At 35.2% G+C, this 27,692-nt stretch overlaps 1 protein-coding gene across 1 annotated transcript in view; it reads right to left on the bottom strand.

The window, feature by feature from the left end:
• LOC110211898 (WD repeat-containing protein 19-like) overlaps positions 1-27,692 on the bottom strand; it is a 180,673-nt gene that overhangs the window by 122,223 nt on the left and 30,758 nt on the right. The window contains exons 7-13 of the mRNA XM_020991511.2: positions 17,964-18,044; positions 15,840-15,952; positions 9,210-9,383; positions 8,351-8,421; positions 6,077-6,249; positions 5,877-5,991; positions 469-575 (exon numbers count right to left, since the gene is read on the bottom strand). Coding sequence (XP_020847170.1) covers positions 469-575; positions 5,877-5,991; positions 6,077-6,249; positions 8,351-8,421; positions 9,210-9,383; positions 15,840-15,952; positions 17,964-18,044 — 834 coding nt within the window. The remainder of the gene's footprint in view (positions 1-468; positions 576-5,876; positions 5,992-6,076; positions 6,250-8,350; positions 8,422-9,209; positions 9,384-15,839; positions 15,953-17,963; positions 18,045-27,692) is intronic.

The following is a 27,692-nucleotide window of genomic DNA, read 5'->3' as shown; positions in this document are numbered from 1 at the left end:
TATGTATATGTAGTCTTATTCTTCTTTTGTGGTCACAAGTGATAAAAATTGCCTTGGCTAAACCAGAAAATGCAAAGCACTGGGTTAATTCTTCAATAATTGCAAGTAATGTGATAGCTTCAGAAGATAGCAAAGAGGTAATGGTGAATCAGTTAAAAATTTTGAGAATAGAAGGGAGTTAGTGAACAATAGATTCAGGTCTCTAAAGAAAACAGTAGAATGGGCTACATAATTATTGAACTACTCCATATTTGAGACAAGACAGGCAGCCTCAAATAGAATAAGAGCGAATGTTTGGGAGGAGGTATTTGGGTAAACCGCTTGCACCTAAGGAAGTAAAACAGAATGACTGGGATTAGGAGGTCAGTACAATAGGATGTAAACTTGTTTAGCAGGCTCCATTGGCAGAATTACCCAATAGAAAATTTGCAGAAGCCATTCCAGAGCACAAATATAGTGTATCCTTACCATGTGTAACTGAACTTTTCCCTCAAAGAGCACAGCAGCATAGTCAGAATTAAGACTCATACTAACAACGGTCCCCAGATATTCCATATCTTTCAGTTTTTTGACACCTATGTAAGTCAGGAAAAACAATTTAATAGTTTAAGTTTTACCTCCTCTATATACTAAGGATTACATAAGTCAACATTCAAAAAAATGAAACTGGTTTTTCCAGGTATAGTGACACATGACTAGCAAGGTCACTTTTTGGTTGCCCACTTGGTGATTTTGTTGTTTAAGAAGAATCTCCCCGATATCAATGAACATGAATAGTTTTCAAAATAGCTGCAAACTAGAAATTAGGTACTTATCAAACATTATACCAAGATATCAAACAGTATACCAAGATAAATTCCTAATGGATACATGTCTTAGACTTAAAAGATGATATCATAAACAAATTAGAAGAGCAAGGAAGAAATGACCTGTCAGATCTATGGATAGGGAAAGAGATCATGTTTACTAGAGCAAAAGGGAGGATCACAGAAGATACAATGAATAATTCTGATCATCTAAAATTTAAAAGCTTTCACAAACAATCTAATGCAGTTAAAATCAGAATGGAAATAATAGGAAAAATTTTTGCAAGTTTCTCTGATAAAGGGCCCATATCAGAGATAAATAAGAATAGATTTAAATTTGTAAGACTAAGACCTATTCCCCAGTAGACAAATAGTCAAATGATATCAACAGGCAGTTTTCAAAGGAAGAAATACAAACCAGGAAATGACCATATTAAAAATGTTCAAATCACTAATAATGAATGAGGGAAATGCAAATTAAGGCATCTCTGAGATGCTACCACACATTCATCAAATTAACAAAGATGACCAAAAAAAGGAAATGACAGCTGTTGGAGGGGCCATGGGAACCAAGCTTATTTGTGCACTGCTGGAGGTGCTGTGGGTTAGATCAGCCATTCTGGAAAGCTACAGGTAATTATGGTCCAAAAGTTACTAAACTATGTATGCCCTTTCACCCACCTAAACCCCTACAATGTTTTATACTCCAAAGAGATTTATTTATACAAAAATATTTATAGCAGCTCCTTTCATAGTAGTCAAAAACTGGAAACTAAGGCAGTACCCACATATTGAGGAATGACTAAACAAATTGTGGTATATGAACGTAGTTTCAGTCACTCAGAGTGCAAGCATTTATTAAGTACCTACTATATGCTAAGCACTGGGGGATATAAAGAAAGGCCAAAAAAATACTCACTTTCAAAGATCTCACAACTTACTGGGGGAATTAACATCCAAACAACCACAAACAAACAAGATACATACAGGATAAATTGAAGATAATCTCAGAAGGTATTTATTCTCAGTATTCTCAGCTCCAAACTCATTTACATTAAGAATCAGATAGCTGAATGTTATTTTTATTGGTTCTGCAGTTTAAAAATCTTTTGCACAAAAAAAAAAATCATAAGCTTTGAGCCCAGTGACACTGTGTTTGAATTTTAAAAGTTGTTTAACTGAGACACTAATGAGAAAAGAAGGGGAAAACCAGCAACAATTTATGAACAATATTTCTGAAATCAACAGTGACCTTTTGTAAAACCTGTACAAGTACAAATTGGCACATTGTATGGTACAAAAAAGGAACTGCAGAGTGTGCATAAAAATACCAATGGAGTCACCAGCCTATGCCTTGGCACTATTAGCTCTTACTAGATAGAGGCAGATTCCTTATGTTCAAGGGATCTTGTCTGATTTGTTACATCCTCTGCAGGGTGGCTAACTTATGCCTATAATTAAGGCAATCACTGGACCACAGTGGAAAAACCCCTCTAGGAAAAGGAGAGTACAGTCAAAATCAGGATCCAAGTAAAACAGAAACCAGAGGCTAGGAATCAGAATTCCTCAAGAATATCAGTTTAAAGGACTGAAATATATGACGGAAACCAAGGTTTCAAGGCAGAGAAGCCCATATAGAAAATATAATACCAAGAATGGCAACAAAATAGTAGTCTGATAGTCTTTCTTCCTCAAAGCCATAATTCTGTGGTCTTCTTTTTCACAAAATAGTAGTTGAAATAGAGAACCAGATGAATGCTGTCTTTCAATTTTCTTTAGAAAAGTCTCCTAGAGCTGCCTTTTCTATCCTAGTGAACAGTAGATCCATCCAGAAATTTGGGCTTCTGAGGCTAGCTTAACAGCAAAAACATATAGCCTATGTGGAGAAACTTCTGTGCCTCAACTACACTACAAATATCACCATAACTCTGACACTGGAGAGGAAGTTCTGGCTTAGAATCTGGATGGATGCAACACAGACCTGTTCTGGGCAATAACTCTGGCAGTGTTGAATGTGCTAGAATGTGACCTTCCCCAAACTACATTTAGTAACTTGATAAGACCAAATGATCCCCAAAACTTGGAAATGAAAAGAATAGGGTCCCTTTCAGGTAAGTATTTTTCACACTGTTTGCCCATGAAAACATAAAGATTTACTTTCCTGGATTTCTGTTCCAGACCAAAGCATTTTAATTACCTCTGAGGGAGATGATAGCATGTATTAAACACTTACTATATGCCAGGCACTGTGCTAAGCACTGGGGACAAAAAATAGGAAAATAAGATGGTCCCAACTCTCAAGGAGCTTACAAGGAAAGGCAACACATAAAAAAAAATAACTGGAAAGGGACATACACTCAACAGTACATAAGCATGCACGATAGTCCCTGCAGTTAAGAAGATCATGGGGCATTCAGGGAGCACCTCTGGTGTGAGGGCTTGCCGAGCGCCCTTTTCAAGACTGCTCATCCACCTTTGGTGTCCAATGTCACTCAACTCTTACCCGTAACACCAAGAAGCTATAGCATGCACAATGGCCATACTCCAGTAAAACCATCTCAGCAAATGAGCTAAACCAGAGTGAGTGTAAGCAATAAGCCTCAACACCGGCCCCCCCCAAGGAGGGATATCTACCCCAAGCATATGAAGACTTCCCCTAGAGGAACAGGCAGATGAGAACAATTTGTTCCAAAGGCCATGAAGGTTATTAAAGTAGGCACCATGGAGCACTTAGAGCTTGGTCAGACACTGATGACACCAAAGTCATCCACTGTATCTCAGACCATTGCCACCATCCTGACTTTTGTCCTGCCACTGGGCTTTGACAACTCTGGGAGAGTGAGGCTGACGATTTCGTGCAACTCTGCCTCAATTAAATCCAATTCACGAGCAAGTCAAGATCCTCTTCAAAAATGAAGGACAAAAAATATTCAAATAGAGGAAAGCAACACAAAAAGGGGAGTTGTAAAGGTAAAGGAATGGGCAAGATAATATAAAAATGGCCAGGAAATGGCACAGACGTCTGGTCATAGGCAAGATAAGGCAAATGCCTCCCTATAAGAGTTCAACATCCAAAAGGCAGAGTCTAAGATTCTGGTTGGTGGAGATTAGGATAATGGCCAATGTGACAGCAGATGGTGTATAAATGGCCAAGAAGTGATATTTCACAAGCACTTAAAAGTGGGCAGCTAGGTGGTGCAGTGGATAAAGTGCCAGGCCTGGAATCAAGAAGACTTGAGTTCAAATCCAGCGTCAGATACTTACTAGTTTTGTGACCCTAGACAAGTCACTTAACCCTATTTGCCTCAGTTTCCTCATCTGTAAAACAAGCTGGAAAAGGAAATGGTAAAGCACTCTAGTATCTTTGCCAAGAAAATCCCAAATAGAATCACAAAGAGTCAGACATGACTGAAACAACCTAACAACAACAAAAAGAAGTAGGAATCACTAACAGCCAGCATGGCTTCATTAAGAATAAGTTATACCAAGTGGATTTCAGAAAAACCTAGAAAGACTTACATAAAGATGCTAAGTGAATTAAGCAGAACCAGGAGAACATTGTACACAGTAACAGCAACATTGTACGATGACCAACTGTGATAGATTTAACTCTTCTCAGCAATGCAATGATCTAAGACAATTCCAAAAGACTTATGATGGAAAATGCTATCCACATCCAGAGAATAAACTATGGAGTCTGAATGCAGATCGAAGTATACCATTTCCTCTTTTTTCTGTTGTTTTTTCTTTCTTGAGGTTTTTCCCTTTGGTTCTGATTCTTCTTTACATGACTAATGTGAAAACATGTTTAATAAGACTGTACAAGTATAGCCTATATCAGATTGCAAGCTGCCTTGGGTAGGAAGGAAGGAAGGGAGGAAGAAAAAATTTAGAACTCAAAATCTTATAAAAGTAAATGCTGAAAACTAAAAATTAATTAATTAAAATTTTTTTAAAAAGGAAATTTTAAAAATAAGTTATGCCAGCCAAATAATTTCATTTTGGAGTAAAGTTATTATAATGATAGTGAAAACATCTGGGAGTTTGGGGTAGACTGCAATTTCAAAACAAATCAACAGTAAAATATAGCAATCCAAAAAGCTAGTACTATCATAGCCTTTACTAAATGAAGTATAGGTCCAGAACAAGGGAGGTGACAGTCCTAGGATACTCCTTCCTAGTCACTGTGTTCAGTTCTGGACACCACCTTTTAGGAGGAACTAAAGCATATACAGAGGAAGGTCTATGAAGACTGAATACAGGAAATATAAATGTTTGTTTTTGAGAAGATTCATCAGGTACATGATAGCTATGTTTATGTATTATAAAGGCTATCATGTAGAAGGCAGCCTTAAGTTCTACTTGCCTCCAGAGAGCAGAACTAGCAGCAGGGAATGGAATTTCGAGAAAAGTCATTAGGACTCAATGTGAGAAAAACTGCCTAACAATAAGATTTATCCAAAAGTAAAACAGTCTCCCTCAGGAATTGATAGTTTCCTCTTCATTTAAGAGTTTCCAAGGGAAAGCTGAATAAGCATTTATCAGCTATGTCAAATTTGCAAAGGGACTGTTGTTCTCATACAGGCTGGACTAGATGTCCTTGAGTTCTCTTTCCACCCTGAGTTTCTGTGATTCTAGAGATTCTTCTATCTTCTGTGCCCCACACAATGTAGCACCCTGGGCACCTAGCTATCTTTCCCATGGCTTCAAAAGCAATGAATTACATTCATTAATTCTTAGGAAGAATAATGGCATAGGCAATACAGGTCCACATTGCTTGACTTCACAAGATATTCGAGGGTTTCATATTTAGTTGCCTATTTAACACTTAATCTTGCTACTGAGATTGGCAGAATTATGTCTGCATACATACTAACTAATTTTAGATGAATCAAAGTCTAGAAAAATCTTTCTTAGTACAGCAATACTGGCAAATAAGGAACACAGTAAATAAAAAATGAACTTTAGCTCCTTAAAGATGATAACCACACATATGTCATAATAAGATCATTTGTATTAAATGGCCCAATATTCATCAAATTAAAGAGGCAGAATCAATTCTATATTTACCTGTGTCTCCTAGTGCATAAAACCAGGCTCTGTTATTCATCCCAACAGCCAAATGAAAAAGGCCTACTGCAATAAAGGTAGGTTCCACTTCAACAGAAACAGTGACTGGTAGCTCCTATAAAAATAATTAGTCTTATTTATTAGAACTTTTGGAGATCTATCACTTTAAATAAAATTGAAATATCATACAGTTTTCGTACTCCTTCAACAGGGTTGGTTACAGTTACTTCAAGGAGAGAGGTAAGGTAAGCAATCCGAGTACTAAAAGTGTCTCCAAGCACTGGAAGTTTTGTCAGGAAAACATGGAGCGAGCCTCGTTGTGTAGCCACTGCCAACAATTGTCCATCATCTGTCCAAGACATACAACCTAAACCTAAGATATTAAAAAAACATTTTGTGAAAAACAAAACCATGCACAGACATATAAATTTTTCTTCAGAAAAAAAATACTCAAAATAACTAAAAATTAATCACTTTGCAACTATATATTTTAATTTTGAATTTAATCTTAGATTGCTCATTTGATTTTATAAGCATACTAGACTAAATGATTTCTAACATTTCTATGTCTAGCTTTTAAAAACTTCTGCCCTAATATTCCTATTAACAGTACTCATAAGTGAACTAAATGATAAAATAAAAGAAATGGAAACTAGCCATAAAACATCTAAAAGGCATTCTTTCATCATTCATTCTACATTCATAGTAACAATATATATTCAATAAATATAATAGTCTTTCATTGAGACAGAAATTGAACATTTTATAAGTTATATTTTTACTTGTCTTTCAAAAGTACAGTATATGCAACTGCAATATGAAATGAAAAAGTCATTTCCTAATGTCAGTAAACAACAATCATTCCAATTAATATGGCAAAAATAAATAGAGGTAATACATGGTTCAGTTTATTTTAACAGTTTTTAAATAATTAGAAAAATATAATAAGCTAGAAAAAGAGGTACTTAAAATGTGTGCATGAACTTAATGATTATATGGTGATTTTAATACAGCAGTTATTCCCTATCTGAAACATGAATGTCCCCTATAATAGAGTGGACAAACACATGGCCCAGTGCAACAGGAACAAGTTTAAAACATAATTAAGACATATTTAACAAAATAAATAAAAATATAACACAGATAACATTGTGTTCTAATTCAATATGCTATCTGTAGTGATCCTTATGTACAATTTAGTAGCCTTGTTTCTATTTGCATTTGACACCACGGCTCTATAAAATTCCCAACAAGAGGTTATCCAGCTCTGCCTGAAAAACCTCTTACGCTCATTTACATGCCAGTTCATTCCACTTTGAGCCACTCTATTTGTTGGGATTTTTTTTTCTTTTATTGAGTCAAAACCTGTCCCCCAGTAACTTCTGAAGCACCAATCCTAATCTGTCCTTTAAAATTAAACAAAATAATTTGAATCTCTATTACATGATAACTATGCAAACATAATGATCAATCCTGCCCAAAAAAAATTTTTTTCTCCTTCCAGTGGAGTTTGTCAGAGTTAGGAACATATGTAATGATTTTTACTATCTGACAAATATTCTAATGTAAAAAGATAGGCTTACCCACCACCACCACAGCAACATCTAAATTAAAGTAAATTAAGTAATTTCCCTGGTATTCTCAGTCATTTATTCTCAGAACTCAGGCATAATTTAGTTGAAGTACTAAAGAAGATCCAAAGCTGAGTTATTCTGTCATAGGCAAAGAGGAAGATAAAGCTAACATTTCATAGCATTAATTTCATATTCCTAAAATAAATATGGGTCAGAAAAAAAACTGCCAAATCCAAAGACTATTTGTCAAAGTAAGGCCAAGCCATTGAAACATGCAATAAAAATAATTCTAGGGGCAGCTAGGTGGCGCAGTGGACAGAGCACCAGCCCTGAAGTCAGGAGGACCTGAGTTCAAATCTGACCTCACACCAAACACTTGACACTAGCTGTGTGACTCTGGGCAAGTCACTTAACCCCAATTGCCAAATAAACAAGTAAATAAATAAATAAATAATTCTACTCCATATTCCTTTACATTTATTATAAAAATCATTTAAGGAAGCACATGCAATGTAACCTGGAAATGCAATAATGTTAAAAACCAAAGGTTACATAATGTGATTATGAATCAATTTAGTTCAAAAGGAAATTGCCCCAAAAGGCCTAATACCATTCCTTCCCAAAACTGAAGCAAGGTATTATGTAGAATGGAAAATCAGATGAAAAATAGGAACCATGCTACAAATATTTTCAAAACAAAGGAGAGCCTAGTATTTTTCTTTAATCTAATAACCTCCTAATGTGAACCAATGTAAACCGCTAGGGAAAACAAAAGATAAATGGAGATAAGTTGATTTAGGTGAATAAATGTTCTTCCCCTAGGCATTTTCCTTCCAATGTGCTTTTAGCTACAATTTTTCTATTAAAAAAAACTAGTAAGATGAGAAGCTGTTACTATACCTTTATTTTCATCATCCAGATTTATTATGGCATACATTTCTTTCAATTCTGATAAATCATGGATTTTAATACTGAAATAAATAAGCAGTTATTAACTTTACTCAATACCATTTACCAAAAGGTTAGCCCCCACATGACTGATTTGCCACAATACATGAAAGAATTTTGATCTGTACCAAAACTCACCAAATCACAGGTCTTTCAAACTAATAACATAAAGGAATTTTCATTATTACCACATCAAGTGATCAACTAAATAGAAGACTGACAAGAAGATAACAACTAAATAGACCAACAAGAAAAATGGAAAATCAAGAAAAGGGTCACTATTAATTACTTAGATTTAAATATTAACCTCATAAGTAACCCTGTCAGTCTAAAACACTGCTAAAATTATTGAAATGAGATTTCTAAAAGGTATATAAAAGCAAAAGCTATATTTCATTGTGAATTAAAGTATCACAGAAAAGAATGTGAAACTTTCTAGATATAACATAAACAAAGGCAAAATGAAGTGGACTTAGTATACAATTATCCAGATAATTTCCCAAAATGACAATTAAACAGAAGTGAAAGCATCTTTCTTTTTATTTTAATTATCCAGAATGGTTATTTATTTTGCTATTTGTCAAACTTCAGAGTCAGAATCCTTGGGAAAGTTGGGAGTGACAATAAATCCCTTTTTCTGGGATTTTTGCTAATTCTAAATTAATATGTAGCAATAACTATGACAAATTTTATTTCATGAGGAAAATTATTTAAATACCTTTTCAGTGAAATTTTTGGTAAGTCCAAATGTGGTGTTTAATATAAAAACATACCATTTTAGTATAATTAAAATAATTTGACTGCTACCTACCAGCTGTCTCCACATGATGCAGCTTTATTTAATGACTGAGATATTGCAATGTTGGTTAGGTTATCTTTATGGTCACGAATTTGAAAGGTTTCTTGACCAATTTCTTGAAAATGTGTTGAAATAACCACAACATACCCATGTGAAAAACCAATCATGATGTAGCCATCACCAAACCTGAAGTAAAAATGAATATTAAGTATGCAACACAAAGGTAAATGTGCAGGGTTTTTTGCTTAGTTTTAAAATACAAGAGCAATACATCAATTCTATTATTCTCTACTGATTATCACTAAATATCTTATAAGATTAGGTTTTTATGGGGGCAGCTAGGTGGCGCAGTGGATAGAGCACCATCCCTGAAGTTGGGAGGACCTGAGTTCAAATCCGGCCTCAGACCAAACACTTGACACTTACTAGCTGTGTGACCCTAAGCAAGTCACTTAACCCCAATTGCCTAAAAAAAAAGAAAAAGATTAGGCTCCTAGCTATAGAGCCTATGGATAGAGCTAAGATTAAATTAGCTTTTTTAATTCTACTATACGCAAAATCCTGTTTAAGCAATGCTTAACATACAAACATAAAATAATTCATACTAAATGACAAGGCTAGAATATTTCCATGTTGTTTCAAGCACCTCAGTATGTTCTACTGTACATGTTACATGAGATAGTCAGGTCCTGACCCTGGCTAGTGGTTGCAGAAGTGGAAAGGAAGGCATGAAAAGGATGAATTATGGCTGAGGAATTAACAGAACTTAGGAATTTAATCAATATGACGTGAACAAAGAGTAAGGGATGATTTTGAAGTAAGAGATTTTGACTATAAATAAAAGCATTCAAGACTGGGATAAAGAAACTATCTGATACAAAGCTGAGAAATGTTAACAATATAAAGGAATAAAATAGATTAAAGGAATATACCTTAGTAAAGAAGGGATTAAAATGTCTCTATTTGCATATGATTCAATGGCACAGCTACTGTTTTACCTAAGGTCACATAGGTAGCAATGTCAGAGGGAAGACTTAAACTCCACAGTCAGTATATGTTCTATTACACCATCTTGCCACCTTAGAGTCACAGAGAATGCTTGGGGAATTGAAAGGCTGAGTGACTTGCCCATCATCACAGTATATGTCAGAGGTAGGACCTGAACCAAGGTCTTCCTGATTTCTAGACTGGCCCACTACCCACTGACTCTTTAAAATCTTTTAATCTTATTTTTAAAAAATAGTAATTGCCACTTATGCATTAATAGCTGATGTAGAAAATGAGGATGTAGAGAAAGTCTTTGAAAAACTTAACAAGATCATCCAAATAATTAATATATTTTAATATTCTGTAACTTCAAAGAAAAATGGGCATAAGATAGAATATATATGTATGTTTACACATATTTATATATGAATTAATATTACAAAACATTTTTCATAATTAAAGCAACAGAGGCAAAGAGGTTTATAGCCAATACAGAAGTTTCACTTTTACACTTTAAAAATATTTTCTTCAAGAAGAGAGATGGGAGGTGCAGGACATGATAAAGCCCAAATAAAATCATTCTTTTAAATGAAATGTATTCTATTTTGACAGGAAATTATTAGTTTTTAAAAAACAAATAGATATGCCTACTGTGTGCTAGGAACTATTCTAAGCACTGGAGATACACATGTGAGCAAATCAGTCCTATTCTAAAAAGGAAGATAACACATAAAGGGAACTCAGGAGATGGGGGAGTTTGGGGGCAAAGTGATTAGAGGAGGAAGAGAACACATTAGTAAAGTCATGACTGACACCTTTTCTGAAATAGTGGCAGTCACCAATCAACAGAGTAGGCCTCAGGACATAGATTTCTCCAGGGGCAGCAAGTCATTTCTGAGTTAACCATCTGGGTACAGTCAAACCACTAAATTTTTGGAAAAAGAGATAAATCAATAATAAACTAGAAGAAAATAATTAACGAGTGTGGCACACAATTGAGTCAACTCCAACCTGACCTATTTAAATGAGCTGATACTGAAAGTGTTAAAAAAAAAACTGACATTGACACAGATTGTCACCATTTCTAAAGATGTTTAACTAAGGATATAAATCAATCACTAGGATGTTCGTAGGGATACATATCATCACTATAACAAAGTGACCAAAATAGCCTAGAAACTGCCTCAGCCAGCAAACATGATCTCCTTGCCATATGAAGACAAATGGCAGCCAGGGACAATACTAATTTAATAAAAACTCATCTTAAAGATTGGAGGACAGTGGAAGACTGAGCAATATTGCCTTATAAAATCAAAAGAAATAGCAGACAAACAAGGTTATGAAAAGCTGGACGAGACACCCAACTAAGTCAAAACATCATAAGAGCAGTTATAGACAAAAGTGGCCAACAAATATTTTAAAAATAGAAAATATTGTAAAATTTCTATAATCAATCAAAAAATATATTAAGCACCTACTATATTTCAAGAATTGTATTAGGAAGACTGCTTTGGATGCAAAGACAAAAATTAAATAGTCCTTGTCCTCAAGGAGTTAACATACATTGAAGAAGATAATATTTGTATGTATAAGGATACAGAACATATATGCAAAATAGAAACAAGGTGATTTTGCAGAGTGAGGAGGCATTAGCAACTGGGACCATCTAGGAAAGGCTTCATGTAGAAAGTGATACTTGAGCTGAGTTTTGAAGGAAATTAGGACTGATAAATAAGACAGAGGTAAGAAGGGTCATTCTAGGCATGGGAGACAGCTTCTGCAAAGATATGGAAACTAGATGAAATGTCATGTGTAAGGGACAGCAAGAAGGTCAGTTTGGTTGGACTGTAAGGTGCAAGAAGAAAAATAACATAAAATAAGGCTTGAAAGATAGGTTTTGTCCAGATTGTGGAAGGTTTTAAATAACAAAATCTTTCTTTCTATAAATGAGAGAGGAGTCACCACATTTGGATTCGATATCACAGGGCCCACAAGGCTACAAATATTTTTACAAGGAAATAAAAATGGCACTAAAGAAAAAAAAAGATAGGAAGAATACCTGGACTATACAGTGTATATTTAGGAATTCTGGGCTGGAAGGTAACATGATTTTAAGAGTATTAAGGGGTGAACTAACCCCTTACTGTACATCTGAGAGCAGGACACTAATGGTTTGAGGGCAACAGAAACTTAGACCTCTCTTTAAAACCCTAAAAGGTTGGCATTTTATAATATTTGTAACTACTACCTTATATTGGTAATTTTGCACTTCTATAAGATAAGAATATAAAAGCATCAAGTATATCTTCAATTAATTAAATTCACACAAATAAATATGATTTTAAATATTAAGAGTCCACTATGTATAAGACTCTGCAATGAGTTCTAGGGATACAAAGAACAAAACAGTTCCTGTTCTTAAGAGCTTACACTCTATTGATGGACACAGATAAGAAAATAAAGTCATTTCAGGAGCAAACCAAAACATTAAAAACTGGGACAATCAAGAAAAAATTCCTAAAGGAGAGGGGCACCTGAGTTGAGTCTTAAAGGAAGCTAGGACACTTAAGCATGAAAAAGTTTAAAAAAAAAAAGAGGAGTATTACAGTCATAGGTAACAGCTTATGAAAAGACATAGAGGTGGACTATGGAATGCTGAGTTCAGGAGCTAAAATACAGATCACTCTATCTAGAACATAGAGAGAAATACCTATTCTGAATATGCTGAGTTTGTGGAGATGTCCAAAAGGGAGTTGCTGATGTAAGACTACAGATTAGGGAGGGAAGTAAGGGCTAGATGTATTGAGTCATCTACATAAAAACAAATAGGTTTAGGAGGAATGAGGCAGAGGGAAAGACTGAAATGTAGGAGATTGTGATCAAAGAAAATATCAGAGTTTATAGAGCTTGTGGAAGTCACATAATTACAAGTGGTGATGAGATCAAAGTATGACTATCTCTACAGGCTGGGATGGAGTGAAGTTGGAAGTGACAGGAATTGAAGAGTCTGATGCACCAGGAAGCCAGAATGTCTGAAAGGATATCAACATGAATATTCAAGTCCCCAAGAATTTTAGCAAAGGTTGGCATGCAGAAGATAACTGTGGACTAGGCATTTACTTCCTTGGGGGAGAAAGGCCTGAGGCCCAGTATGCAACAGCAGTCAGGATCTGACTAGGATAATAGAGATAAATGGAATGAACCTCAACAAAGAAGTTGTTGAGCAATAAGTTCAAAGGGTGAATCTGGAAGTTAGAGTGAGGAACCAAAGGCAGGTTTAGTCTTCCTTCTGGCCATTTTTTGGAGGATATAAGTAAATGTACATCCAGTATGGAAGAAGAAAGACAGGGACACATGGAGGGTAGCCAGGTTTCCATGAATGTAAGAATAGGCTAAGCTGTCCTGAATGGGAAGTGAGTAAATGCAAAGTCAAACTATCTCACTATATCTAGCCAGCCCCAGGCCATGCTTCATATCCCATCCAATCATCCATTCCAAGCATCTTGCCATCAGCCCTTTTCCAGCTATGCTTAATCTCAGTGCTTTCCATATGAGACTTGTCCCAATTTATCCTGTATATATCTTGTTTGCCTGTTGTCTTCTCCATTAGACTGTGAGCTCCTTGAAAACAGGGAATGGTTTGGGTTTGGGGTTTTTTTGCCTTTCTTTATATTCCCAGTGTTCAGCATAGTGCTCACACGTAGTAAGCCTTTAATAAATGCTAGCTGACTTGATTTGACTTGCCTTGTTCCAAGGTGCATAACCCAATCCTCCTCCCTGCTTTTCATTACTTGCTATGAGAGTAACAACCAATTTAATACTCCTGGTCACTATTTCTTTAATTCCCCAGATAAAAACTGTCTTCCCTGGGCACCACTCCCTTTTAATGTTACCTCCCCATAATAGAATGCAAACTCATTGAGGTCAGGGACTATATCACGTCTGTATCTATATTCCCAATACCTGGTATAGTACTTGGCACAAAGTAGATGTTTAATAATTTTTCACTCATTTATACAATTGTGAAAAGAAGAGATCTAACATGAAAGGAAGTTTATTAATAAAAGAACATAGGTTCCAGAAAAGACTGTAAGAAGGCTCTCTCAAGGGACAGGGCTAAGGTTGATGGAAATGAACTGGATGTGGTAGCAAGAGAAGGCATTTTCACCTAAGTGACTCATAGCTCTGAATCACAGGAGAGGTAAAGGGGAAAAAAAGAGGTAGTTCGCTAGCCTTAGGATGGTTGATTTTCTCAGATTTCTCAATAAGCAATGGCGGCTCCTTTCTGAATCCATCTCAATGGTAATAAAGAGGGAGTCTCTGTTGTTTTCTTACTCCCCCCTATATCTGAGACTCTAGTCCTAGGATAGGTATAAATAGTTACTGAATGGTTATAGAAGATGAAGACTTGTTAATTTTCTCAATATTCCCAAATGAGCAATAATAGCACCTTTTTACCTCTTGGTGGTAAGAGCAAACTGAAGTATTGATTTTTTTAACTCTTGCCAATGATACAAAGGTACGAGAAGTGAATAGGCAAGCTTTGATAAGCAAAATTCCCCAGAAGAGTGTATCTTTACAGTTACACAGCTGACTGAATAGTGTAGAGTATAACAGACTGCACTGTGTTTGTTGACAATAACATTTGATGGTGGCGCAGTGGATAATACACCAGCCCTGGATTCAGGAGGACCTGAGTTCAAATCCGGACTCAGACACCTAACACTTACTATTTGTGTGACCCTGGGCAAGTCACTTAATCCCTACTGCCCAACCAAAAAAAAAAAACAAAAACAAAAAAAACAGACAATAACATTTGATTTCATAAAGCAAAACATTACCTTCAAGACTCTCCTCCCACAAAGTATCTGCCATCAACACCAAAATAATAAATGATTCCTTAAGATAGCTTTGTTTGATGACCCTATAATTATTAGTGTTAAATGAGACAGAAAACAGGGAGGTATATGCTTGACAAAGGTGTTTCTCACTGTCAATAAAGTTTGTTCAAGACAATTGTAAATTGAGCAGATATTCTCTATAGATGGTCAGATCATGCAGATGTTCCTGTTTTGGGACTGTGCCAACTATATAATCACTCAAAAGAATTAGGCCTGATTATCCATATAGAAAAAAAGGTCTATTATCCAGACTATAAATATAGTTAAATGGGAATCCATAAAACCGATCCACCAGGACATATAACTTTGCCAGATACTACTTGTGGACAATAGTCTACAAAATATTATGAATGAAGAGATGCACAGGAGAAGTGCCATAAAGGATATCATCAGATGGATGTATGACTGGAGAAGGAGGTAAGCTGATTATATAGAAAGAGTGAGGAATCAGCTGTGAAATGTCAAAGATCTAGAAGGACTCTCTGTCAAGGATTTGTATGGTGGTATAGTCACACAAGATGAGAATAATGTAATCTATACAGTTGTAGAACTACTGAGATTACAGAGCCAGTGATAGATCAAAAATAAGCTTAGTTGGGTAGGGAAAAACAAGTTCATAATCAAGAAAAGACATCATAACTTAGCAAAAAAATAGAGACAAGACTAGGACCTATGATTCCAACTGAAGAAGTAACTGAAGCGCTTAAAAAGTCAGTAAAAATAGTTCATTATCATGATGATGGTAATGACTTACCAATGATAACAAACAACATTGCCATAGTGCTGCTGGAATCCCAGATCAATTGAATTTTCTGGACAATTCACATTAAACAGAAACAAATTCTTCTTGCCAACCACCACACTTATCTGTCAATGGACAAAGTATTAGCAACCTAAATTATAAAACTTAACAAAATTAAACATTAACTAGTGGTATACAAAATTAATATAGGCTCAAAAACCATAAGACAATAACTTACTATAAAAATAATGCACTATGGGAGCCCAAGCAAAGACTAAGAGTCTTAGGTAATTAGCTGTTGTGCTAAGAAGTTAGGTAACTTCCTTAGAGTCACACATCCAGTAAGTGTGAGAGAGGGGATGAGAAGTCAAGTAGTCCTCACTCTGAGACTGGCTCTCTACCCACTGTATCACACTGCCTCTCACTGTATCTTACTAATTAGCAATAATAATAACAAAGTTCTTTTAACAACTCTAAACTCTTCTCTAAAACAACTCATCTTTTTAATACCTATATTCTACCAGTGTCACTGTATGGCTGCTAGTCACACAATATTATAGTCTCTGAAGTATTGAAGATGAGTATTATACAAGAACAATGGAGAGGTACTTGCTAGTTGTAAGTAGGCTGCAACATATCACAAGCCAGGATTATAGAAGAGAACTGGAGTAAATGAGATCCTCAAAGAAATGTACAAGCAAATGAGAAGGTCCTGATCAGAAGGCAAGAGTGAAGGACAACCCATAGACAGCAATATACTTCACTGGTCTCCTCAAGAGAAGTGAAGAGACTTCACTTCCCCACCACCATGCTGGTGGGATTCCTGGGGCTACATTTTGGGAGGATATGAACAGAAGCCATACAAGATATGTCTAGGTTGTGGTCTTCATTATTGGAGGTAATAGTCACCATAGTGAAATCAGGGATCCACTTCAACAACTGAGACATTAGGGAGAGCCAGTGTGATAGAACAGAAGGCATGTTGGACTTAATATTACAATATCTGTGTCCTACGCCTGGCTCACTCAACCACTTACTTTCTATGTGATCTCTCTTAACCTCAACTTCTTCATCTGTAAAACTGAGACATTATTTACATAGCTTTCACAGGGTCATTATGAGAAAAGCACCTACAAGGAGGTGAACTGTTATAATGCCCAAGATATTTTTAATGCCAAAACACATCAGTATTTCAATAATTTAAAGGAGCTTTCACCTTTTAGGTATAAGTACTTCACAGATCATAATTCCTCCAAAGATCCTCAACATCTAGCAAATGGAGTAGTTGCAATGACCCAAAAAACAAGTGACTAACTTTCTGATAATGAATTTTTATGAAATCAGATACTCTAATTTTCAGATGATAAGAAATCCTTCACTAGTCCCTTACTCAAGGTCTTTCCAGCTTGTCCTTCAATGGAATAGCTTTTGAGAAGCTAGGATCTCTTCTATGCTATGATGAGACATTAGTGCAAAATCTTATTAAAGCATTTTTACCTCTATAATATTCAAAGATTATAATCAGTTATTATTGAAAAATATCATGTTTATGTGTATATAATTTGAAAATGTAAGCAGTATTTCTATGTTCATAAAAACTAAGAATGTGTAGCTATCCTATCCTTGCAAAAGGCTTTACCAAGATGAATAGGTAATGGCTGAAATAGGACAGGAAATATATAAAAGTATCTCCTCAACACTCTCCTATATATCTTTACTGAAATAAATTTCATTTAATGCTCATATAGAAGGCTTTATCATATAAGGAAAAGAGCCTGTGAGTCAGGAGACCTGGGCTCTGTTCTCAGTTTTGCCTCTAACTTGCTGTATGAACTTGGGCAAATTATTAATCTCCCCAATACTCAGTTTCCTCACTTTTCAAATGAAGGGCTCAACAGAATTATTTTATGTTGCCTTCTAGATCTAAAATTCTCTTTCACTCCTCAGTATCCCCATATGAAAATTACTATGTGAGGTGCTATCCGGAACAGAAAGATGTCTAAGATGTAGTTCCTGGTCTCATGGAGCTTACAACCTAATAGGGAAGATAATACATGTTCAGGAAGGGCTTTGACAATATCCATACACAAAAAGGCAACAACATAAGAATATCTTGATTTCAAACTGAGTTCTTACAGTATTTTCAGTTGTTATTGCTCTGTTTTCACTCCTCATCATTGAAAACTGCATATCACTAAGCTCTGTTTTCAAAAGAACCTAGAGAGAAAAATGCACAATAATTTTTTAAAATGTCTTGAATAATACATTTCAAACTTTAAAGTCAAATCAATTCTTTATTGAGTTTCTACTATACTGAAGATCCTGTGGAATATGACAAGAAGTAAGAAGAGACAATATCTTTGCCTCTCAAGGAGATTATGTCTAGTTGAAGAGTTCTAAAAACATCAAAAATCAAGTAACAACAGAAATTAATATTTAGATAATTTATTCATTATTTATTATAATGTATTATTTAGACAACTCAATACAACTGAAGAGATATATACAAAAGGAAATAAAGGATTAATTATCAGGATTAGAGACAGTAAGTGCAAAAGAACTTGCAAGAGCAATAAAACATTATTTGAAAGTGTTCAGGGATGATTGCATGGAATAGAAAATACCTGAGCTGAATATTCAAGGGTAGACAGGATTTGGTAGACAGAAAAGAAGGAAGGGAATTCTGAGCAGGGAAAAATAGATATCAATAACATATAAGTGGAAAAGTACAAGCTGTACTTGGAGAGACAGTTTGAAAACCAATTCAGTTAGAAACATGTAGGAGATAACATTGGAAAGCTATGCAGAAGTTCTATGGAATGTTCCAATTTTTGTCAAAGGTACTACCATCCTTTCAGGCACAAAGGCTCATAACCTCTGAATTATCCTCAGTTCCTCATTCTCCCCATATCCCATTAATTGCCAAATCATGTTTCTATCTCCACATCTATCAAATCTGTCATTTCCTCCCTGCTGCCTGTCCACACTTCAATACCTCCATCACAAAGCTGCCAAAGTGGTTTTCTTTAAGTATAGATCTGACCATATCACTCCCCTACTCAAGAAACTCCAGTAGATTCTTGTTGCTCCTAGCATAAAATAAAAACTGTTTGATTTTTTAAAGCCGTTTACATCCTAGCCCCAACTGTCATTAAGCATTTCAGCCTTATTATCATTACTCCTCTTCCCACACTCTATAATCCAGCCAAATTGGACTTCCCTTTGTTCCCAACAGACAATACTCTCTCTCATTTCCATGTATAATCACTGTACCTTTGTACTGGACATCCTCCAAGCCACACATTGTTCTAAGCACTAGGGATACACAAACTAGCAAGTCCCTGTCCTCAAGGAACTTATACTCTAATAAGGAAAGACAACATATAGAAAACATATATATATATATAGGGAGTGGTGATCAAAAAGAATTGTTTTGATTTGACTACTTATGGGATGACACAGCATGGAAGATGGAGAAAGAATACCCTGATGGGTCTGTATCCTGATTACCTGTAGCCAATGTTCACCAGTCAGAAGCCCAGTGTGCTACAGCAGAAGGTGGAATACTCAGATGGGTTTGAAATAGAGGCCAAAGTGCACAAGCATGGCAACATGAAGATGTTCAGGGTCTGGATGTGGATTCCATATGGTGGATACATTCCTTCCTTTCCTCTGTCACATAAAATTCCTCGCCATTTTCAAGATATACCTCAAGTGCCACTTTTACATAAAGCCCTTCTGATACCTCTAACTCCCTAATTATCCTGCATTTTGTTAACCTTGTATTTATTCTTTACACTTTCATTTATCTACTGTACATCTTGTCTTCCCTGATAAAATCTCCTTGAAATCAGAGACTATTTCATTTTTTTGCCCCTCTATACCCACAGTCAAGTATAGTGTGCTGAAGAAATGCTTACCAATTTACTGATCAATTGATCATTTCATGTTTCCCAGCATTTGGCAAATGACATGATCAAAATCCTGTTGGAGGGTATGTTTTAGAGTATAAGACTTAAATTCACCCCAACTAAATTTCATGTTAGATTCAGCCCAACAGTCTACCTTGTCAAGCTTATTCTTTTTAAGTTTTTTGATGGACTTTGTTTTTACACCACAATTACTTCCCCTTGTCCTTCTCCACTTCACTGAATAATCTCTTGCAACATAGAAAAATATCTAAGCCAAACCAGCAGGCATAGTAAACACATCTGACAATATCTGCCATAATCTATAACTGTAGCTTGAGGTAAGTTTGATCATCAGTTCTTTGAGATTAAGATTGATCATTATTATTAATTATTATTAATTATTATTAATTTACACGTATCAATTTGGAACTTATTATAATACGTGTGGAAAAGAATGGTTTTAAACTTAATTTCAGGGCAGCTAGATGGCGCAGTGGATAGAGCACCAGCCCTGGATTCAGGAGGACTTGAGCTCAAATCCGGCCTCAGACACATAACACATACTAGCTGTGTGACCCTGGGCAAGTCACTTAACCCCACTGCCTAGCCAAAAGAAAAAAAAACACCTTAATTTCTTTCAAAGTGCTTTCCAGTTTTTCTAGTTCTTTTCTAACAGAAAATACTTCACTTGTATTTTTCCATCTTATCAAACACTAGATAAATATATTCCATTGCTACTCAGTCTTGCTTATCTAATCTGCTCTGCTCCATTGATCCATTTTTTCTATTTTTAACCAGTTGTTTTTAACCAAATCTTTTGAGCTTATTATTTTATAAAATAGTTTGGGAATTAATACACTACCTTAATTTCAACTTTTTTCCATTATTTTCCTTGAGGTTCTAAACCTTTTGTTCTACCAAATGGATTTTGCTATTTTGCCTAGTTTTAGAAAGTAACCCCCTTAACAGTCTGATTTGTCTGTCACTAACTCAGTATATTAATTTAAGTAAATTTTACTCAATTTTCTTATAATAGCCTAAGGATGGACAATGAATTTCTCTTAGATTCTTTGTCCTCACATATTTTTGTGAAAAACATTTTGTAGTAGTATTCAACTAATAATTTACAGATAAGGAAATTAAGGCATGAGAGGTTAAGTAACTTGTCCAGAGTCACACAGATAGTAAGTGTCTGATGTAGTATTTAAACTCAGGTCTTCCTAAGTCCAGAATTCTACGATGCCATCTTTGTCAATACTATGTTTTGGTATTACAGATAATACTAGTTCTTAGCTTAAGAAATATACATATGAGCACATGAAAGGCACACCTATGATTTTTAGACTCTATAACATAAATCAGTACGGTATTTTGAACTTTTCCTGAAACTATTTATATAATCATAGGGCTTTTTTTGTTTTCCTAATGCTGAACTATCCCTGATTCCTGGCTATAAATATAATCACAGTGAATAATTTTTGATATATTACTAGTCTTTTTGCTAAAATTATACGTAAAATTTTTGAACAAATGGTCATTAATAATAATGGTCTAGAGTTCTATATCTCTTTTTACCCATCATTGGTTTGGACTTCAGGACCATTTTTGTCCCATATAACTTTAGTCAAATGCCTTCTTTTTGGTCATTTAAAAATTGCATCTGTATAGAGCTTTAAGGTTTACAAAACACTATACATATATATGAATGTATATATGTATGTATATATATCACATATATATAATGTCCTTTAAGTTTTCAGTATTGCTGGTAAATAATTATGGACAGTAGTTTCAGATAATTACTTATTTATTTTCTATTGGCTATGAATTCACCATGTAAATTTTTTATTTTGGTAATCTGATTTTTCTCACTTTTAAAAAAATCAAATTAACTAAAAATGGTATAGCAATGTTGCTAGTCTTTAAAAAAATAGCTCTTAGGAGAAACCTCCCCCCAACTCCCCTGCAGAGGTGGGAGGACCAAGGATATAGGAATATTGCATATTTTTCAGATTTTTTTCCAACATATTGATTTTGATTATTTTTTCCTCTTCTTTTTCTTTAACAAAAAAAACCCTGTTATATGGGGTGGCCCTTTGGGAAAGGAGGAGGGGAAGGAAACAAAGGGGAAATCTGGACAATGTAAAAACAAAAGAATATAAAATTTTAAATATTCATTATTTGCAATTCCTAAAATCTTTGTTTTCTATTTTAGTTATTTCTCCTCTGATTTTAAAGGTTTTTTCCTTTTGTGCCTATTTGGGTTTATTGATTTTCAAAATTTTTTTAAGTGTATGCTTCATTCCTTAATCCTCTCCTTTTCTATTCTGTTGCTGTATGTTTCTGAGGACTACTTTAGCTGAATCTCCATAATTCTGGCATACTCCTGCATTCATTTTCTTTTACATTTCTACTCATTGTTTCTAACTATTTATACTTTGACCTATTCTTTGTTTAGGATGTCATTTAGTTTTCTATTTTTTTGCTTATATTCCCTAGATGAATTGATAATAGATTTGGAGCCTGACTCAGAGTCTCGAAGACCTGGGTTCAAGCCCCACCTTTCACAAATAATGGCTCTATGACCCAGGACAAATCACCTAACTTCTAAGTGTTGTAAGCCAGAGTTCTTAAACAAGCCACGGCTGCACTGGGGCTGGCAAAATTCCCAAGTGAGAAAGAAAAGATTCAAATATAGATGGGAAACATTTAACAAAATAAATAAAAATATAATAGAACACAGATGTTAATATGTGGTTTTCAACATTGGTTATGTGGCCAGCAGGGATCCCTATGAACAGTTTAATGGTTCCCACTTCTTTTTGAGTTTGACATCAACTACTCTAAGCAATTCTCAAAGACAGTTGCAGAGAATTGTGTCAAGATGCATTGGTGAGTTTCCTCAGTCAGGAGTTCACTATACAGATGAAATCACCTATCTACTTGCCTCCCTTTTTCTGATTTGAGACTCTTACTAAGTAGGACAGTAGTATTAGAAAAACACAAGTTCTGTATAAACCAAAGCTACTGACCCTGAGGATAGGATGCGCAGAGATAACTTGAGAATTATTGGCTTTTCAGGAAAAAAAAAAGATAAAATGAAAAATCTGAATATCACACTTAAGCAAATAATACAACTAAATTACTAAGGAGTATTAAAAATGAACAGTTCAGAACTGATTCATAAGATCAATGACAGAAATTTTAGCCTTAAATCATATGAAGATAGTGGTTAAATTTAAGAATTTCAAGCCAAACAACAAATATTACTGGCAATCAAAAGAAAGATCTCTAGCTACTAAGGAATGATTAAGAAGACTACTAGTAGTCTCTGAGAAATCAGGGAGCAGATTAGAAGATACTAAGGGCATGTGTGTAGGTCAATTATGTTGCAATACTCCCCAAAAAAGAGATGGAAGGTAGAGAAAGAAGGATGCACTGTAAGAAGCAGGAAGGGACCGGAAAATGAGGAAAATTATCTGGCCTAAAAGAGTCACTGAAGGAAGAGCTTTAAAGTAGAAGGGAAAATGGGAAAGAGGCAGGCAATGCTTGAGCCTCACTCTCATCTGAAGTGGTTCAAAGAGGGAAAAATATATACATATAAACACTCAATTGGGTACAGAAATCCATCTTATCCAACAGGGAAATAGGAGGGGAAGGAATTAAGAAAAAGTGGGGGTAGTGAAGAATTATATTATAGAGCTAGAAAAAAAATAATAAAATTAATCTGGAAGAACAACATGTCAAGAATATCAAGGGAATCAATGAAAAATAAATGTAAAGGAAGACAGCCTAGCAATACGAGATTGCAAACTATATTACATAGCAATAACCAACAAAACAGTCCGGTACTAGCTGAGAAACAGAATGGTTGATCAGTAGAAGAGATAAGGAACATAATACATAGTAGAGTATCTGATAAACTCAAAGATCCAAGCTTTGAGGCAAGAACTGACAAAAACTTCTGGGAAAACTGGAAAACAGCTTAACAGAAATTAGGCATAGACCAACATTTCATACCATATACCAAGTTAAGGTCAAAATGAGTACATGATTTAGATGCAAAGGGTTATGTAAGCAAACCAGGGAGCATGGAAAATTTTATGGGTCAGATCTATGGATAAGGGAAAATTTTATGACCAAACAAGAGAGAAAAAGAATCAAGGGAAATAAAATGGATAATTCTGATTACATGAAAATAAAAAGGTTTTATATGAACAAAACTAATGTAGATAAAAATAGAAGGAATGCAGAAAATGGGGAGATGGGAACTTCATACAAATTTCTCTGATAAAGTCTTCATTTCTCAAATATAAAGGGAACCCATGTAAATTTTTAAAAAAATAGGAGCCATTTCCCAATTGATAAATGGTCAAAGCATATGAACAGGCAGTTTTCAAAAGAAATCAAAACTATCTATCGTCATGTGAAAAAAATGTTCCAAATAACTATGGATTAGAGGAATGCAAATTAAAATAACTCTGAGATACCATCTCATACTTATCAGATTGGTTAACATCATAGAAAAATGGACAAATGCTCGAAGTAATATGGAAAAAAAATGTGACACTAATGCATTACTGATGTAATTGTGAACGAATCCAACCATTCTAGGGAACAATCTGGAACTGTGTCCAAAGGGATATAAAGCTCCATACCCTTTGACTCAGCAATACCATTACTAGGTCTGTATTCCAAAGAGATCAAAGAAAAAGGAAAAGAGGAACACATAGATTTACAAAAATATTCATAGCAATTCTTTTCGTGATGACAAAGAATTGAAATTAAGGAGACGTCCATCAATTGGGGAAAGGCTGAACAAGCTGTGGTATATGATTGTGATGGAATACTATTTGTCATAAGAAATGACTAAGTGGTTGGTTTCACAAAATCTGAGATTTATATGAATTGATGCAAAGTGAAGTTAGCAGAACCAGAACATTGTACATAGTAACAATAATATTGTAAAGATGATCAACTATAAAAGACTTAGCTACTCTGCTCAATACAATGATCTAATTCCAAAGGACTCATGATGAAAAATGCTATCCACCTCCAGAGAGAGAACTGTTCTCTGAATGCTGATTGAATCATACTTTTCCACTTTATTTTTCTTGGATTGGTTTTTTTTGGGGGGAAGGGGAAGAGTTGTGCTTCTTTTTTTTTTTGCAATATACCTAAAATGGAAATATTTTGCATGATTTCATATATATATAATTGTTATCATATTGGTTGCCTTCTCCCTGGGTGGGGGAGAGGCTGGAGGGACACAATTTGAAACTCAAAAAAAATTTTAAATGAATGTTACAAATAGGATATGTAAGGTTAGACTGAGAGTAATCTCAAAGAGAAGGCACCAAAATTAAGAACTATAAAGAGTCTCTTGAAGAAGGTGGGATTTTAAACAAAATTTGGAGACAGAGAATCAAAGAGGCAGAGATAACAAGAGAAAGTATTACAGGGATGGGGGATAGCCAATGAAACTGCCTTTATTCAGGAGATGGATTATTGTGTCTGAGGAACAGTAAGAAGGCCAGTATCACTAGATTTAAAAGTATGTGGAATGGAGAAAGGAGTAAGAAAATTGGGAATGTGGGAAGGGTCCAGGATATGGAGGGTTTGAATGCCAAACAGAATTTTATATTTGACCAGAAGGTGAAACAGAGCCATTGAAGTTCAAGTAGGAGAAATAACAGTCAGATTTATGCTTTAGGAAGCAGGATCACTTTGGCAGCTGAGTGAAGTATGGACTGGAGTGGGGAGAGACTTATAGCAGGGAGACTCACTAGCACTCCAAGCATGAGGTGTTCAAGAGCCTGCACCAAAGTGGTGGCAGTATCAGAAAGAAGGGAGAATATATGAAAAGTGTTATGAATGAAGAAACTGGAAGAAGACTGGATCAATTGATCAGATATTGGGAGGGCAGGAGGGAGATAAATGAGAGAGACAGAAGAGTCAAGAATGACACGTAGGTTTACAGCCTGGTTGAATAGGATGGTGATACCCTTAATAATAATAGGGAAGTTAGAAAGAAGGGACGGTTCAGTGGAAAAGATAATGAGTGCAGTTATTATTTTGCATCTAGTGCATTACTTAACACTTCCTATGTTTAATTTTGGCAGTGCCATTCATGATTTGAATCACCAAAAGTGTTTAATAGTCATCTGTTGTGAAAAATTTTGGGAAATTCTCTGATGCATCATTCTCCTGCACACAAAGCTTAGGTGGCTCCTTATTGTCTCTACAGTATAAAACAAATGTAGTATCCTTAAATAAACTGACTCCACTCTATCTTTCCAGGCTTATTACACAGAGGTTATGGTTCTTTTCAAGAACGAAGGACAAACAACAACATAGTGCTCCTCTTCATACACTCTCTAGTACATCCATACTGGCTGTTACTGTTTCTCCTCCAAAATTACCTTATATCTACTTTGTATTATATTTTGAGTGTATGTCTACAACGTTGTGTTCCTTTATACAATATAAACCTCTTGAGGTACCTAGCAAAAGTAGGAGCTTAATAAACACTTGCTGATTAATCAGTGGCTACGCATGGAGAAAATGTGTATATGTTGTCTCCCCTTATATAGGCTCTTTAAAGAACTTGGCACATGACAGGAGCTTAATGTTTGCTGATTAATTGCTTGGGCCAGGATAAAGTGTAGCAAACAAAAGACTGGTAATAACATATTTGCCAGGAATCTTACAAATCAATTTCATTTACAAGTTAATTATGTTAAGAAGAGAGGTTTTAAACTGAAAAGGGTGAAATAGAAAATTGCTCAGGTCAATCCACAAAGTTAAATAAGAGAGTAGCTACAACGTAAGTACATTAACTGTAGAGACATGCAAAAATTCACAGGAAACAAAATCCCAGAAATGAGCTAGCCATAAAACTCATGACCTCAATTGTCTGTACATAAATATACAAAACCAGAGCAACTAAATCTCCTAATGAAAGGAGACATATTTGACCTCATAGATATCACTGAGACTTAGTGGGATAAAAACCATGAATGGAATAAACAGGATAGTCAAAAAATAAGGTAGAGGTGAATGGTAGCAATATATATTTTAACATTTTATTTTTTCAATCACCAAAAATCTACCTTCCCTCCCTCCAACTCACCACCACCATCGCCTCTCCAGTAAAAAAAAAAAAAAGAAAAACAAAAACCCTGTTACAAACATGTAAAGTCAAGCAAAATAGATTTCTACACTGGTCATATCCAAAAAAAAAAGTCTCATTCTACACTTAGTCCTTCAGCTTTCTATCAGAAAGTAAGCAGTTTCATCATTACTCCTCTGGAATCATGGCTGGTCATTATGCTGATCAGAGTTGCTAAGACTTTCAGAGGTTTTTGACTTACCTTATTGTCATTATATAAATTGTTCTCCTGCTTCTTTTCACTTCATTTTACTCTGTATCAGTTCATATAAGCCTTCCCAGGTTTCTCTGAAACCATTGCCTTCATCATTTCTTACAGCCCAAATAGTATTATAACACATTTACATACTGTAATTTGATCAGCCATTCCCCAATTTATAAGCCCCTCCTTAGTTTCCGATTCTTTGCCAAAAGATATTTTTGTACACCTCATTAAATTTTGTTTTGCTTAAAACTGATCCATCCCATAACCTACTCTCCCTTCTTATTCCCACTTCTCTCCTTTCCCTCCTGTTGCTCTATTGAGTAAAATGGATTTCTACACCCAATTACATCTGTGTATTCATTGCTCCTTTGATCAGTTCAAATGAGTAAGGTTCAATTGTTGGCTGCTTCCTCCACCCCTTCCTCCTTGTCAGCTTCTACTTGCACACCTCAGTTATGTGAAATGATCTTCCCTAACCTTCTCTTTTCTTTTCCTCCATAGTGTGTTCTTCCCCTCATTTTCTATTCTTCAAGATGACTGAGACATAATAGAACTACTCCCAGGCCTTTTAAGTAGTC

This window comes from Phascolarctos cinereus, unplaced genomic scaffold (genome assembly GCF_003287225.1).
Source record: "Phascolarctos cinereus isolate Bilbo 61053 unplaced genomic scaffold, phaCin_HiC Scaffold_9;HRSCAF=440, whole genome shotgun sequence".
Taxonomy (NCBI): Eukaryota; Metazoa; Chordata; class Mammalia; order Diprotodontia; family Phascolarctidae; genus Phascolarctos; species Phascolarctos cinereus.
The sequence above is the reverse complement of the archived record's forward strand: the minus strand, read 5'-3'. Positions and strand labels throughout refer to the sequence as shown.